The sequence below is a fragment of the Salmo salar genome, chromosome 14, assembly GCF_965601325.2.
Source record: "Salmo salar chromosome 14, fSalSal1, whole genome shotgun sequence".
Classification (NCBI taxonomy): domain Eukaryota; kingdom Metazoa; phylum Chordata; class Actinopteri; order Salmoniformes; family Salmonidae; genus Salmo; species Salmo salar.
Genome location: NC_138304.1, coordinates 17,778,129 through 17,793,386, shown reverse-complemented (window position 1 = coordinate 17,793,386; position 15,258 = coordinate 17,778,129). Strand labels below are relative to the sequence as shown.

At 43.9% G+C, this 15,258-nt stretch overlaps 2 protein-coding genes across 2 annotated transcripts in view; one reads left to right on the top strand and one right to left on the bottom strand.

Annotated features, from left to right (window-relative positions):
- The window catches only part of LOC106568876 (solute carrier family 53 member 1), a 32,611-nt gene extending 31,312 nt beyond the window's left edge, over positions 1-1,299 (bottom strand). The window contains exon 1 of the mRNA XM_045693983.2: positions 810-1,299. Within this exon, the coding sequence (XP_045549939.1) occupies positions 810-878 (69 nt within the window). The 5' untranslated portion in view covers positions 879-1,299. The remainder of the gene's footprint in view (positions 1-809) is intronic.
- LOC106568875 (dual specificity protein phosphatase CDC14AB) overlaps positions 1-15,258 on the top strand; it is a 49,765-nt gene that overhangs the window by 8,546 nt on the left and 25,961 nt on the right. The gene's annotated exons all lie outside the window — the stretch shown is intronic.

Here is a 15,258-nt window from a genome sequence, read left to right as displayed (position 1 = left end):
TGAAGCTGGTGTACAAAACCGAAAGTAAAAGACCCTAAAACGAAATTTAAGAAGGGAAGCATAGAAATAGCGCACATCTACCGCTTCTTAGATTTGCTTTCAATAAGAATGACATTTATAATTCACATTTCTGTGAATTTCGTCGGTTGCCCAAGAAAGTTACATATTGCAGCTTTAAGATTATAGTACATGTTGCCCACTCACCAACTATTGCGACAATGACATCTATTTCTCACTCTATTTCTTAACCATTTAGAGGGTTTAAAAATGCTCTCACACACAATTTAACTGGTCGCTCTAGTCTAGACTGAAGCATCCACAGCGTCTGTGCAGAAACCTGAACGCCTGAAGTCTCTAATCCTAACCGATGAAACTCAACTCCACGATTTACAATGGAGTTGAGCGGCGACTAATTTAGTGTGGGCGGACTGGAGCTCCGACGTCTCATTAAATGAAGTTTTTATCCAAAAACTGCTGATTTCAGCACCCAAATAGCCTGCAATTACAAACGACATTGTTCTGTGTAATTGCAGGCTACTTCATTGGGTGCTGAAATCAGTCGTTTTTCGTAAATCGTGGAGTTGAGTTTAGTCGGCAAGGATTCAAACTAAACTATTTTCGATACTGGCGAGGTGGTTAGCGAGATAAATTGAGCAAGCTAACCCGATATTACTAGTTGGGTTGGCTATTAAAAAAACCAAGTTCCGTTAAGAAAACCCCCTTTTTGGCACCTACTGTAGCTAGCATAAATTAGCTAGCTGTGCGAGCCAAAAAGCAAGACCGCTAACGTTAGCTAGCTAGCTATTTACCTCATACTGGATGTATTGTTTTCTCCATTCAGGAGTGATGTGCGCCGAAAGGTGCTCCGTGAATTTCATCCTTCCTCAGCGGTTCCCCTCCCGGGGTTTCGACGATGAAATACTAGCTGTCAAGCTGACTTTCTTTGTGATGAATGGATATCATGCAGCTAGCTTTTTTAAATAAAGGCAGCATGGATGATGTGACAGAATCACCACTGAGCGATGTTTGTCATCCAGATTATGACTGTGCTACTTCGCTCCAAGATCCCCTTTTTCTCCGTCTCACATTATGGTCGGAGAACGTTGGCGGGACAATCCCGAAACATAACTGCCAGATGATGCTCCTCTCCTCCTTTATCTTAACTATGTTGTCACTATAATACACTGTTATTTCGCCTTTAGTTGTTACTTTGACAATATTGTTTTTGTGGGAACACGGGTCTAGCCTCTTGTGCTGTAAAATCGTTCAGTCGCCATCATTGGGTAGAAAGTGACGTCCTTGTGTCGTCACCGCTCATAGAACGCACCATTCTGTTGCAAAACGTTTCGTTTGTTGTGAAACGTTTTGCAACAGAAACCATTTACTCCAAACATATTTATTTTTTTTGCAACAGAAACCGTCTACTACAAACGTAAAACGTTTTGCAACGAAAACGAGAAATTATATTGGCTAAATTCAGGTAGGGCCGTCCCCGTTTCGGTCCGTTTGTTCTGATTGCTTCCGTTTGGTTCTTAAACGGTCAACGGTTTAATTTGTGAGACGTAATGAATACACCACAGGTGGATTGTTTCCTCCAAACTCTCACCGCTCCCTACATTTGGAATAAATTAAGAGCATGTGCAAATTGCCACTGTGCCTTTCCCACAATTTATAGTCTAAACAAACCACTGATTTTGCTGTGAGGTATAAACCCTTGCCAGATGGTCGGACATCATATATTTGTTGTGAACATCAGTGTCGCCCAGAGCAGTGCTATATTTATCAACGGACTATGAGTCGGAGCTTGATTGCCCCAAGTAGGTCTGGCACCAAGGCGTTATGAACAGAGCTCAGACTGTTCCTTGGTATGCAACCAACAGAATAAGACATCGTGACGTAGTCACTAGATGGCCATGCAATAATAAGGACACATGTAGTGTAGGGATTGAGGGAAAGAGTCACAATAGGATTTGAACCAGCAATCCTGCACTTCCAGGGCAAATGAACAACTACCTATAAGGTCTAGACTTCTTCGTACAGAGTAGGCTATGCTTACAGTACACTATTCCCGCTCTCTCAAAACGCGGAACGTGAGTTTCTTTTGACAACAGCGCCCTCATGTGTCAATATCAGATATGCCTAGAGCATAACGTCACCAAGCAGTGCCCACAGGCACCGCCAAAATTGGTGGGCCGTTTACTATAGAACAAATGTTCACAGTTCTGGTCTACTTAATTAAGGGGTGGCTCTCCCAAAGGCACCAATGCGATAGCAGCTGAGTCTAGTCTAATTAGTTAATTGACTGTAGGCCTATATGAAAGTCTCTGGTACAGCTACCCCTCATATTGCCTAATAAATCAGACTGTGATACCAATTCTTGGTATACAATCTGAAACAAAACACAGCAGAAAATGTTTAATTGTCTGCGTTTAGTCCTTCATCTGATCAACATTTTTTGCATTTTTTTTTTTTATATCCAGAGGAAAGTATTATTTACCCAACTTTTTAGAGGTCCAGTACTGCCTTTGAAATGTATATTAATTGGCACATGCGCAAAACCATGTAAACGCCTGCAGTTAGTATGCATTCATCTCGTGCATGTACTTCCGTCATAAGCAAACAGATTTTGATTGTCACACACAGAGACCCGCGTTTTGAAGTCGGTTTATTTATTCTTTCCTGTGAATATGTTGTCTCAAATGTTGACCAGCTGAGAGACCTACCCCATGGGCAATTGGCAGAGTAAGTTCAAACATAATTGTATTCAACATTTGTGACAGACAAGGGAAGTTTCGTATTTTTTCAACGTAAATGTGCGTGGCTATGCTTTTCAGGCAATGTAAAGCATCGCCACAATCGGGATCTCCCTGGACTCCTCTGGCTGCTAGTAAGATGAATATCTCAAATAAAATACAACTATATACTCTTTGCGGACAGGGATTTTACTCTGTAATTCTCACAAAAATCATAATTTCTGTGTAAATGTTTAGTTTTTCTTGTAAGGATTCAAAATACTGTTGTGAATAGGACAGCTAGTACTCACCCCAAAAGAGGGTTGTTTACATGCTAAGTTAACCCTATATTAAAGAGTGACAAGTCCCCACAAAGTTAAATCCTCTTGGTCATGAAAATGAATGAAAGTTGAATTACTGGAATTAAACTCAGGAAATGAGCTTCGCTGCATGCGTGATGATTTTTGATTGTGTGAATATGCTGCAAAGTCAGCTCCACCTCTGTAGTGTGAAACTAGTTCTGTTATATAACTATTTAGTGCTTGAGTGTGTGCGTGCATGCGTGTGTGCTTGAGTGTGTGTGCTAGTGTGTGCGCGAGAGTTTGAGAGATCATAAATACCTAAACACAACTTTTTTTCTCAATAAATCTTTATTAGGCATGAAGTTAAAAAACAGTGATTTTCAAAAAACAGTGGGCCTAACACACCATGCACAACGAAGGACAGCATTTGAGATGGATTACTCTTGCCTTTCAATTACATAAGAGTTGAGTTTGCTTTGTTTTGACGTCAACATCCGCTCTAGGCAGCCAAAGGCAGACTAGCAGCATGATGACACTGGCCCCATCGGCCTCTGGTCAAATTCAGCACCATGTGTCGTGGACAGCGCCTCTGTGCCGCACCACACCACACCACATAATGCTGGCTTGAAATGGCAAACATGTGTCTCCCTGCAACGATAACGAAGTGAAATCCGTATAGGAAATTATATTTGGTGGTAGAATTACTAATTTAAGCGTTATTGATTAGGCTACAGATGCAATGCTTTTAATAATAAGCCCCCGAGTGGCGCAGCGTTCTAAGGCACTGCATCTCAGTGCTAGAGGCGTCACTACAGACCCTGGTTCGATTCCAGGCTGTATCACAACCGGCCGTGACTGGGAGTCCCATAGGGCGGCGCACAATTGGCCCAGGTTCGGCCGGGGTAGGCCGTCATTGAAAATAAGAATTTGTTCTTAACTGGCTTACCTAGTTGAATAAATAAAAATAAAAAACAGCTTCGCGCAAAAGAATGGCGCGTCCGCGTCCATTTAGTGCTGTAGGCAGAGGGCTCGGCTCTTGGCATTCACCGCGTGCCTTAATTGAATGACTTTAAATCAAGGTCCGCTGTGAACACGGAGAGCCGGAGTCTAAATCATGGATGGAGAGAAAAAGGCGTCACCGGTCTCCATTTTAGGCAATCCTATCCATAATCTCACCAAAAGAGAGAACCGGTCCTTGTCCCTTCAGATGGGGGTGCATACCATATAGCGTAGCCTCATTTCCATATAAGGTATTGCAGCCAATTGAGGCGGTCAACAATAACTCAATTGTCTATCCCTAAAACCTGCGTCTCGAATTTGGATAATGTTTGGGCCATGAAATTTCGTTGACTCAACCTCGGCTATTCATAAGGAGATCACCAATACGCCTACGAGATAATCCACGGCAGCCATTATAAGAGAATCAAGTTGGTTAGGGACGGCCGTGCATTTTAGTCCTTGTAGGAAAGGGTATGCATTGCTCTGAATTTGGAGGTTGTAGGCTACCACAATGAAAACGCCTTAAGGTGAAAAGAGGTGGCACATTTGATGTCCTTACGCGCCTGTCATGCAGCATAAGCAAACATGTTATTTACCATAGTAGTATGACTAGAATAATCCTATAAAAATACCAAGGCCGTTATTCCTCAGACATTCATTCAGAGATGGAGGGGAGATAATCTAGGCCAAACAACAAACACCATAGCCCGCAACACCACTAATCCGACATTGAATGCAAACATTTGACAATTCTGCAACGCCCTAATTCACTGAAAAACGCAAAGAAGAAAAATACAAAATACAGAAATAACCTAAAGGATGACACGTTTAGCCCGTGTCTGGTTGAAGGGCAACAATGATAAGGGTAAATAAAATAATATAAAAATGCTGCCAAATACCAACCGTGCGAGAAATAAAGAGAAATAACATCATCTTATTGAAATACAACCCACATAAATAAAACGACACAGGTTTTAACTGCATACAGGCTATTCTGGTCCATGGCGCATTCTTTCCTCAGGAATGATCCCCAGTCGCGTAACACTTCTTATCACGTCTGAGTTCGTCTCCAGAATTCGAGGGATTTTGATTCGATGCCGGAAAAAAATATTTTCAAATCTAATCTAATAGCCTACATCCTCGTTCGACATTCTTCTTCGGTGAGAATTGTACTATTATATGTCGTTCCAGACGATAGCAATTTAGCATCCTTTCAGCGCGAGAGGATTACGAGCAGGGTCAGTGACGTCACCATGCAGACAGATGCTCCAAAATCCCTCTCATCCTCATCCAATGCCCTTGAGACTGTTGCTGCGCTTGCAATTTTACCAGCCTTTTCTCAAATAGCTATTTGCAAAAACGTCCATCTACATTTTTCTCCACAAGTCAGCAATATTTTCAAATGCCGAGTGTGAACATTTGTGTCCAGGCTTGGCTTGCACATAACTGTGCATGATGACACGTGAATAAACGAATGAGTCAATTATGTATAGGCCTAATTCTAATTGGCCGACTCTCGTCAGATACTCATGCAGCACACACTTTGGGTCTTTTAGCAACAGGCCTATCAGAATATTTACAAACTATATCGAGATTTACACGATTTAGGAGCCATCCAAATAAACTCTGCATAATTCAGCGTGGACATACCGATCTGAGTTTGCCACTAGAGAGCAGTATAGCCACACAAAGCACCTTGATGCAAAGTCCATAGGAATTCAGCCACACTGAAAAAGGTTAGATTTGTATTGATTAGTCAGGACTGATGAGCTCAGTTTACAGATGCCTCTGGCCAGCCATGGATGTGCATGTGTCCAGTCTAAACACATGATTCAATGGCTCTATTCTCCAGATACAGTGGGTCATTCCATTATAAACCTGTCACCATATTCGGTACATTGTGCACTCTGTTCATCAGAACATCTCACCATATAACATGGTTGAACAGAAATGCTATGGACAGAGAAAGACATTCCCATGATATTCTGCTTATTCTTTTCCTCTCTTCCTAGTTTTCACTTTCAGTCATTAGTTCCCTATGATGGAACCACATCAGTTCTGCCTTAAGCTGACATCAAACCATGTGACTCTTTGTGGAACAGCAGGCTATACCATATCCAGTTTATCTAGCTGGACAGTGGCCTTGTGATTTCACCAATGAGGAAGGAAATGAGCAAAGGATGAATGCTTTGGCTTACAAAACATACTCCACTTGCTTTTAACCCTTGATATTGGGGACGGGCCGATATTGGATGAAGGTGAAATCCCAAGTTGCATGCGGTCACACACCTTAGTTTTTACTCTAGTTAAATCTTGAATAGCTTTATCAGCTGTTACACAGTACAGACACAGTTTCTGGAATGATTTTTTTGTTTACTACTTAACGTCACAGTAATCCTGCTTTCCTGAATACATGAGAATTATGACCTCACTCCTTTTCTCTTAACAGTAGCAGAACAGTATGCTCATCCCTTTCAAGAGATTAAAACAGATCCAGATCTCAGTGCTGTCCTTCCCTTATGACTGCTTGAGGCAGAAGTTGCCCTTACACACAGGTCTAGGATCAGATTACTTTGCATACCTGCAATTCTAACATCTGACTCTGCGCTGGTGGTTGGGGGCAACTACCCACTCCTATATGACCACTGATACATACAATAACCGGATAGGTATCCACCATATTGCTCTCAAGTGATCAGTGCTTTCAGATCAGTGTTAGTGAAGGAAAGGATGGAATAAAAGGGAAGGAAAGTTATAAAGCCTCAGTCAGTGTGCTGAGGTGTCCAGGGATGTAACCAGGCAACCAATTCCTGATAGTGAGGTGTGCAATACCTGAAGGTCCCAGCTTTACCTACTGAGTAGTGTCTCATCTCAACTAGTTCCCACCGGCCATGGGATTAGTATCCATGACTGTGTGTGCTAGGCCATGTTTCCATGACCCTGTCTAAGCTCTCACCTAATTGGTTAATTAGGGCAGATGGTTCGGAGATAAGAATAGATTGAACCGTCTACATGTCAGGCATGATATAGGGGAAGTTTAGGGTAACCAGTACACTCCAGAGAATGTTGCACAAGTCTACTTTTAGATTTAGACCTCAGCATACTAAGACTGTAGGGGAAATCATCTCAGTCTCGCTGTATAAATTACACTCATCTTGGATCAGGGCCATGCACAGAACATACCTTTCATGGGTCAGGTGCTCAAAATAAAAGAAAAGAGGCACCCTGCTTGAAAAAATAAACTATTTTTGATGTTGTTGCATATGCCTATTTCTGCAACAACACCCTCTGTCATCATCACAAATTGTAAGCAAGGCAGTTAGTTAGTGCCTCCTAAACACATGATTGACATCAGGAAAAGACGGTGGGCTATCAGATGATCATTGATGTTGATGATTGATGTAGGAAAAATCTGCTAGTTAGCTAGACCGATTTTCTTTTACTGATTGTGTCTTTGAGCAGTCCCAGAAGTACCGATATTTTCAAACATGTTGGATTTTCTCGGTACAAAATCTGCAATGCTCGTCTAGTGTGAGATGTGCAACAACACGTTTTGAGAACGGTTATCAGCAATAGCCAATGAGAGCTAGATCACCAGAGAAGAAGCCAGTGAGATGAAGTTGTTTCGCATCACCCCGAATGACTCGAGCAGGAGCGATGACTAGGCTACTACTAGCATGCGTTTGTACTTGCCTTAAACCAAAGCGTCAAATTGTTACAGCTCTAAAGTTCACAAGCAATGTTATTCAACTTAAAATGTTGGCTAGATATTTCAATTCTGAATAGCAAGCGTGACTGTATGACTGAACTTTTATGAGGCTGCTTTGAGACACCGCTAGTTCTAGCTACATTAGGGATTAATACAAATAACAATGCCTGTAGCAAACCTGTGTTTATACCCGTGAATATCGACTTGACCACTTCAGCATGGTTTTGTGGCACAGTTGATGCAATGCAGGGCTATGGGCCAGAAGGTTAAGTGTTCGCTGACCACTGAGGAGCTCATTCTCCCTGCCGGTTTCATCTCATTACACTACGATCAGAGATGGATGCAGACAATGATCAGCTAGGGGGAAATCAGATTATGAACATTTTGATGCTATATTCAATGGCGATTTTTAGCATGTGCATCTTGGTGGGGCAAAAAAATAAAAATAAAGTGGGATGCATGCCCACAAAGCCACTACACAACACAACACTAAACAATACATTAATTGCACTGTAACGGTGACAAACGGTGCCCACAAACTGTTAGGGCCTACATAAAGCTGTCCCAACAGCAGTCTCAACATCTTACCACTGCTACACCTGGCTATCATCAGAGCCTTGTCTGGCAGCGAAACAGTTCATTCAGCCTCATTTACTGCCTTTAAAAAAAACATAGCTGATATGGATGACTTGCTTAAACAAATGTGGTTTCTAATGACAATTGAGATGCACAAACTATGGCATAAGGGGACGACAAGTGGATAAGAGGCAATCCGTAATTTAGATTAAGATATTAATGAGTGAACTAGGATGGATGTAGTCAATATAATTATTTGTTTAGCACTTTTGAAATGTACAGCGACAGAATTCAGACAATGGGCCGTTCTTACAGTGTTCTCCCTGTACACCAAGTCAGAACCGTAGGATAAATAAAGGGGGCATATAAGCAGACAATGAAAGCTCTTACAAAATTTGATGATTACATTTCTCTAAAACAGGTTATAGGCTACATGTGCACCACCAAGTCAGAACAGTAGGCAAAATTAAGAGGAGTAAATAGACCAAATTATTAGGGTGAGGCACATGGGCTACTAACAGCTTACTACACAACATACACTTATGTATACTGTAGCTAAGAAAGTAATAATATCTCCCTGGCATATTACATAACTTATGCAGCAGCATACAAGACATTTTTGGGCTCACCTTGTTGTGCTGTGCTCACTTGAACAGGAAGGTGGCGCGGCGGTCCTTCGTGGGCAAATGTTGTCATCAAAGTCTGGCATTCTCTGGATTTATGGTGCTTTCAAGACAACTGGGAACTCGGAAAAAAACAAGGTTGAATCATGATGATGTCATTGATCTTCAGGTTGTAGCTCTAGAAAGAGGCCAGAGTTACTGATTTACAATTCCAAGTTGGATGACCGTTCAAAACGTATTTCCCAGTCGGTACAATTTTTTTCCCAGAATTCCAAGTTGTCTTGAACTCACTGAAGTCAAGGTTTCGCAGTTCAGAGTTAACAGTTGTTTTGAGCGCAGCACAAATCATGCTTCATTGACAGCATGGCCAATGTTGAATGTTTATAATTTTAAACTTGGAAAAGAGACACTTAATCCCAGATTTGGGACCATACAGCCACTCCACTGAATAGCAGGCTAGTGATTTATTTGCAGTGCTTGCAGTTAGCCACTGTCACTGATTCCTTCCAAACCACATATTGTTGAATTTGCGATTTCCAACTTGTTGTGTAATGTTTATGTCCAATGGCTGATGAGCATCGATACATTTTGTCTATAATTTCTCTTCATTATTTATCTTCATATGACAAGGATTAAAAAGGATTTGCCAGTAGCTTGTTGACTTGATTCATGATGACCGCTAGCTAAGATTTTGAAAGTCTGATGTTGACATGATCCGTCCAATTAAAGATACTGTAGATATAACGTGATTTGACATAATCTTATCTGTGGCCACATACCTTGAGCCTTCTTGGATGAGCACTTCTAATGTAACTCTATGGCAGCACCCAAGAGGCTTGAATTTTCGAGGTCTACCCTTAGACTTGGCGGTGACGTAGTGTCCCCATGAGTGACAGAACACTGAGCTAATCATGGCGCAACTGGAAAACATTATCAACACCTATGCTTTGTATTTTCCGCTGGCTGCCCCAGCACCACAGAAAGCACTGAGCTAATCATAGCGCAACTGGAAAACATTATCAACACAGAAAGCACTGAGCTAGGCTGAAAAAACAGCATTTTGGAGCTGCCTTCCTCAAGAAATCAAAAAAGAGACCATGTTCGTATGCGGCTTTATCAACTCAATGATTTATTTTTTTACATTGTTTTCAAACTGATATGTGACACGTATTAATGCCAAAATAACATGTGGGGCTCAAATACACCTGTCCTGAATGAAGGGTTGCCACTGGCTATATTTATAATTATTTAAAATATATGTAACAAATTTTCCACCAACAGGTTTCTGTGTCAATGCACCACACACAACCCAAAAGCAATGTATAACTGCATACCGATTGCCGACTTTGAGTGCTTCATCGTGGTTTGGCAACATGATAGTGTAACGACCCTGGGTTTATAAGCGCGGAAATCGACTCTGCCGCTGGAGCATGCTTTTGCGGCACAGTCGATAGCGCGCCGGACTTCGGGCTTGAAGGTCGAGGGTTCGAGACCTGCTCCCTGCCAGCTGTTTCATTACAATATCTTCGTCTGTCCCACTCCCATTCACAAGGGGACGATAGCAAAGTTTTTAATTTTTTATTTTAATTTAATTTTTGTCTTTTCAGTTTGTGAAAACAAGGAAGTCACCTTCCTTTGCTAGTAAGTGCTAGCTGTCAGCTTCGCTAGCTGGCTTTAGCCTGGCAAAAAAAAACATACCAAGCTAGTTAGCCTTTTTAGTTTCCCACATCTCCATGTGAAATAATCAGATTTATAATTAAAAAATATTCCCTGGCAAATACTCTTATACTTGCTTTTGTAACCTAAAACATTTTCCCAGTTTATGGTGCTTGTGTATTCAGTCCCATATCAGTTTTGGTCAGGAAGCTCTTCAGCTGTTGCTGGTCGGTGGGGGTGTGCCAGTCTCGGACAGCCCCCACTTTGTCCTCCATGGTGCTGATACCCTCCTTCCCCACTTGGTGGCCCAAGAAGGACAGCTCTCTCCTCATGAAATGGCACTTCTCGGGGTGGAGCTTCAGGCCTGCAGCAGCCACCCTCTCCAGCACACGCTGTAGCACACCCAGGGCTGACTGGAATGAGCTGCCATGGGCCAGGATGTCGTCGATGTATACCAGACACTCCTGTCGGGGTATTCCATCCAGCACCCTGTCCATCAAACGCTCAAAAGTAGCTAGAGCGTTGCACAGGCCGAAGCACAGGACCTTGAACTGCCAGTGTTCTCTGTTAGTGGAGAATGTAGTTTTGGCTCTAGCCTCTGGGGAGAGGGGCACCTGCCAGTAGCCACTGTGGAAGTCTATTGAGGAGAACCCTGGAGGACCCCCTAACCAGGTCCAGCGACTCATCGATGCGTGGTATGGGGGATGAGTCCTTCCTGGTTACCTCATTCAGCCGCCTGTAGTCTGCACAGAACCTCAGCTTGCCCCCCTTAGGAACCATGACAACTGGTGCCGCCCAGGGGCTGTCTGAGGGCTCGATGAAGTCTGCCCACTGCATCGCCAACACAACCTTGTCTGCTGCATCCTGGCATGCCAGCGGGATACAGTGGGGACACATCTTGATGGGCAGAGCATCACCTGTGTCGATCTCATGCTGCACCAGATGAGTCTGACCCACCTCTTCCTCACTCAGAGCAAAGCCGTCTCTGAACTCAAACAGCAACTGCCACAACCGTTCCTGCTGCTCGGTGTCAAGACCAACACAGTTCCTCCCCCATATCTCCCTCACTGCAGACAGTGTCCTCTCCTCTCCCATCTGGGGTAGCTGGGCTGGAGGGACATGGACCGGGCTCACGGAGGGATGTGTCATGGAGGTAGCTGGGGAACTGTAACACACACACAGTCGTAGGTGACACAGGGGCTGGCATGAGTCTCTGCTGCTTTAACTGTTGGAGTAAGGGGTTATTTGGTTTTGTGAATGTGACATTAGGGGGGGCCATGGTGACTGCCGGCCCTCCCTGGAAGCTCAGTGCGCCCCCATTTAGGCCTAACTGGCAGCCTGTGCTCCTAAGAAAGTCCAACCCCAGGATACAAGGGTCTTGCACAGCCGCCACCCACACAGGATGACGCACAGACCTGCCCCCTACTGTCAGAGTCATTATTCCCTTCTCTTTCATGGGTGCCAGCTCACCTGTAACTGTGCCGAGCTGCAGAGTTGTGGGCTCAGACTGGCACAATATCCGGCCTCACAAGGGTTACTGTGGACCCAGTGTCCTCTAGGGCAGAGCAGGGCACCCACTCCACAGTGACAGGGACACGACAAAAGTCCGGCCAACCACAACAACAGGATCCAGCTGCACTCGTCTTACTCCACTGTCCAAGACGAGCCTTGCTCCCCCGTCTGTGCCAGTGGGCTCCTCCTGGCGATGGTGGTTGTTGGGAAAGCGAGCCAGGGGTCTGCACCGCTCCGTCTATGCGGACCCCGAGCAGTTTCCCTGAGCTCTGGGGGACATGGGGCAATTCCGGCACAGATGGCCTGGCTGGCCACACCCTCAGCAGACCATGGGACCAGGGCGTGTGTTGCCATCCACCTGTGCTAGCTCGCTCTGCACAGAGGGGGGTATGTGAGCATATGCCCGCTGAGAGACACTCCTAATGTCATTAGCTAGCACTCGTAGTGGCTCTCCAGGCTGCCTGCGTCTATTACTCGGAGCGCAGCAGCCCAGGCTGTACACACTGTCAGAAGCACCTCCTCAGTACTCCAACAAAACCCCCAAAATCACGTCTGTCCTCGGGGCTAATCAATATCAAACAAGACAGAGCATCATCCGTGGGGCACAAAGCCAGCTGCAGTGCCCGATCTTCATTCGACCACCCCCCAAAATGAGCTAACAGTTCAAACTGAGCATGAAAAGCTTCCCAATCTGCCTTAATGGTGTACTTCGGGGTCTTCACAGATACGGATGCAATCGGGGACTGGGCGCCGCCATGTTTGTTTACATCCTGAGCTCCAGCCTCCTCGTCACGCAGCGTCGACCTCACCCCTTCGGTCCGCTGCCCAGAATCCGTGCGAAGCACAGTCGCAGAAGCATCCATGCCCGCTTCAGCCGCCATCCTAACGGTCACCCTCAAGTGGCTTCTGTGCTCCGATGCCCTGGCGATCCCCTCGGCCAGATCCTCCGATGTCCATGCACAAGCACCTCCTTAGCCATAATCGTCTCCTGCCTCCTCCTCCACTTTCGGATTCCCTTCAAACATTTTCAACCCCTGTTCTCCACGTAACGTTTGCTAGCCACGGTAGTCAGCTAGCTTGCCGGCTAACTTTTATCTACGTTTTTACTTCTGACACCAATGTAATGACCTGGCTAGATCAGAAATGGACAAATGTCTAGACAGAGGATTGCGTTTACGAATTCCCGGTTTATTAACCAAACTCAACACAGGCTACTGTTTGGCCGTAGCCTACACCAAATAAACCAAGGAAACCAGTATCAAACAATGGTGACCCATCTCTTGTTAAGACCAGCCATAAAAGAGGGAGAACAATGGCTAAGCATGGTCTTAAACTTGCGGTGGTCCACCCCCTTCCAACCCCCCGTCGCTCCACCAACCACAAGGATGGCCGGCACCGGAACATTGCAGGCATTCCAGTGGTTGGCAGATCGCAGGGTCCGACATGCCAGGCAACCTGCTAACACTGGGTACTGGTAAGTACAATACAACAAACGAACATCATAACTCATAACGCACAGCTGTCTGTGCGGGTCGCTACACTATCGATGTTTACATTGAGCTGGGTGATCGGAATATGAATGACAGTCATCTAATATGCTGTAATAGAAATAGGGCCATGCTTATTAAAAAAAATATATCATCCTCCCTCATCTTAAACGGCACCGATCTCCACCGCTACAGATCAGATCAAGGAACCAAGCGACGACAATGCCTCCATGGCTGCGGAAGGAATGATAAGCTTGTCTCAATTTTCAGGAAGTAAAAAAATTATGTTGAATGCCGGAGCTTATTACAAGGAGATCTCAAGGTGTGATCCCTTTTGTGACGAATAATGACATTGCAACATTCCAGATCTTGCGTCTGCGTTGAGCTCGTAGTAAGCTTAAACTGTCCTGAATAACTGGGCCTGATGAGAGCATAGGCCTAGGATGACTTGGGAGAATAAGGATTGGCAACAGACAGCGCATTAGTATCAGAAGTACAAATACAGCCAGACTGTTCTGTACTGTACCTTTTCTAGACCTTACAATCTGTCGAGAGTAGACCCACAACTGATCCAAATGGAATGAGACATTCAAATAACAGGGCTTTTGTACCATTATTTAAATGATATTTTCACTACAGTTTACGTCTAGAATAGAATTGTACTCAATTGTACTCACTTGAAAACAATAATGCAATATTCATTGCATTGTGTTGTTGTAAGCTAGTCTAGGTAGAGTAATTGTATTGTCCCCAAGGTCATACAAATGTAATTAACTGTATAACGGATACAAAAAAATTAAGTGAGGTGAGCCAGTGGAAAAAAAAGAATCATAATAAGAAATAAAATAAAATGTAATAATACTAAACAATCTGTGTACAACACCTAGCGGCCTCACCAAGAGATTTTAGCCTTCTGGAATTCCCACTTCTGACACCAGTGTAGTAAACGGCAGGACAAGGAAGTGCAACCGGCTCCCTGGTGTGAAAGGCAAACACCCTGTGCAGTTTTAGACACAGTACATTTGTGTTAGGCTAGCGGTGTTTCTGTACTGCACATGTGATGGCAGAGTATGCAATACAAATTTGATACAAATCATCATGATATCATTCTGCCAGGTAGGCCTACTTTGCAGTCAACATTTAATTACATCTTACCTTTTAGAAGTGTTTACTTCAGGCTGACTACTAGCATCTATTGAATTGATATTTCCCATAAATTCAATGTGCAAGTCAACTTAAAGTAGTGTATCTACGAAATGTTTTGCAACGACACAATTCGAAAGGAAGGTTACAGCTACATTTTTCCTTTTACTGTTTGCGATTCACAAATGACTATTTTGATGGGCATGATTCGATTCACCGAGACCTGACCTACTACAATGGTGAAGAACATCATTCAGTTAGTGAATAATAATCTTTCAAAAAGAATTGATTCATATTAATGAAATATTTTGAGAAATGTGAAGAGGGGAATCAGTTCTACAGTAAATTACATTTGTATGGACGAAACAAGATCAATAGCAAAGCTTTTTGAGCTGTGTTTCTCATGTCTTGACTGTTATTTTATGCGCAGTGACGCACCTGGCCTCTCCACTGCCTATCAGCTATTCAAATCAAATTGTATTAGTCACATGCGCCGAATACAACAGGTGTAGACCTTAC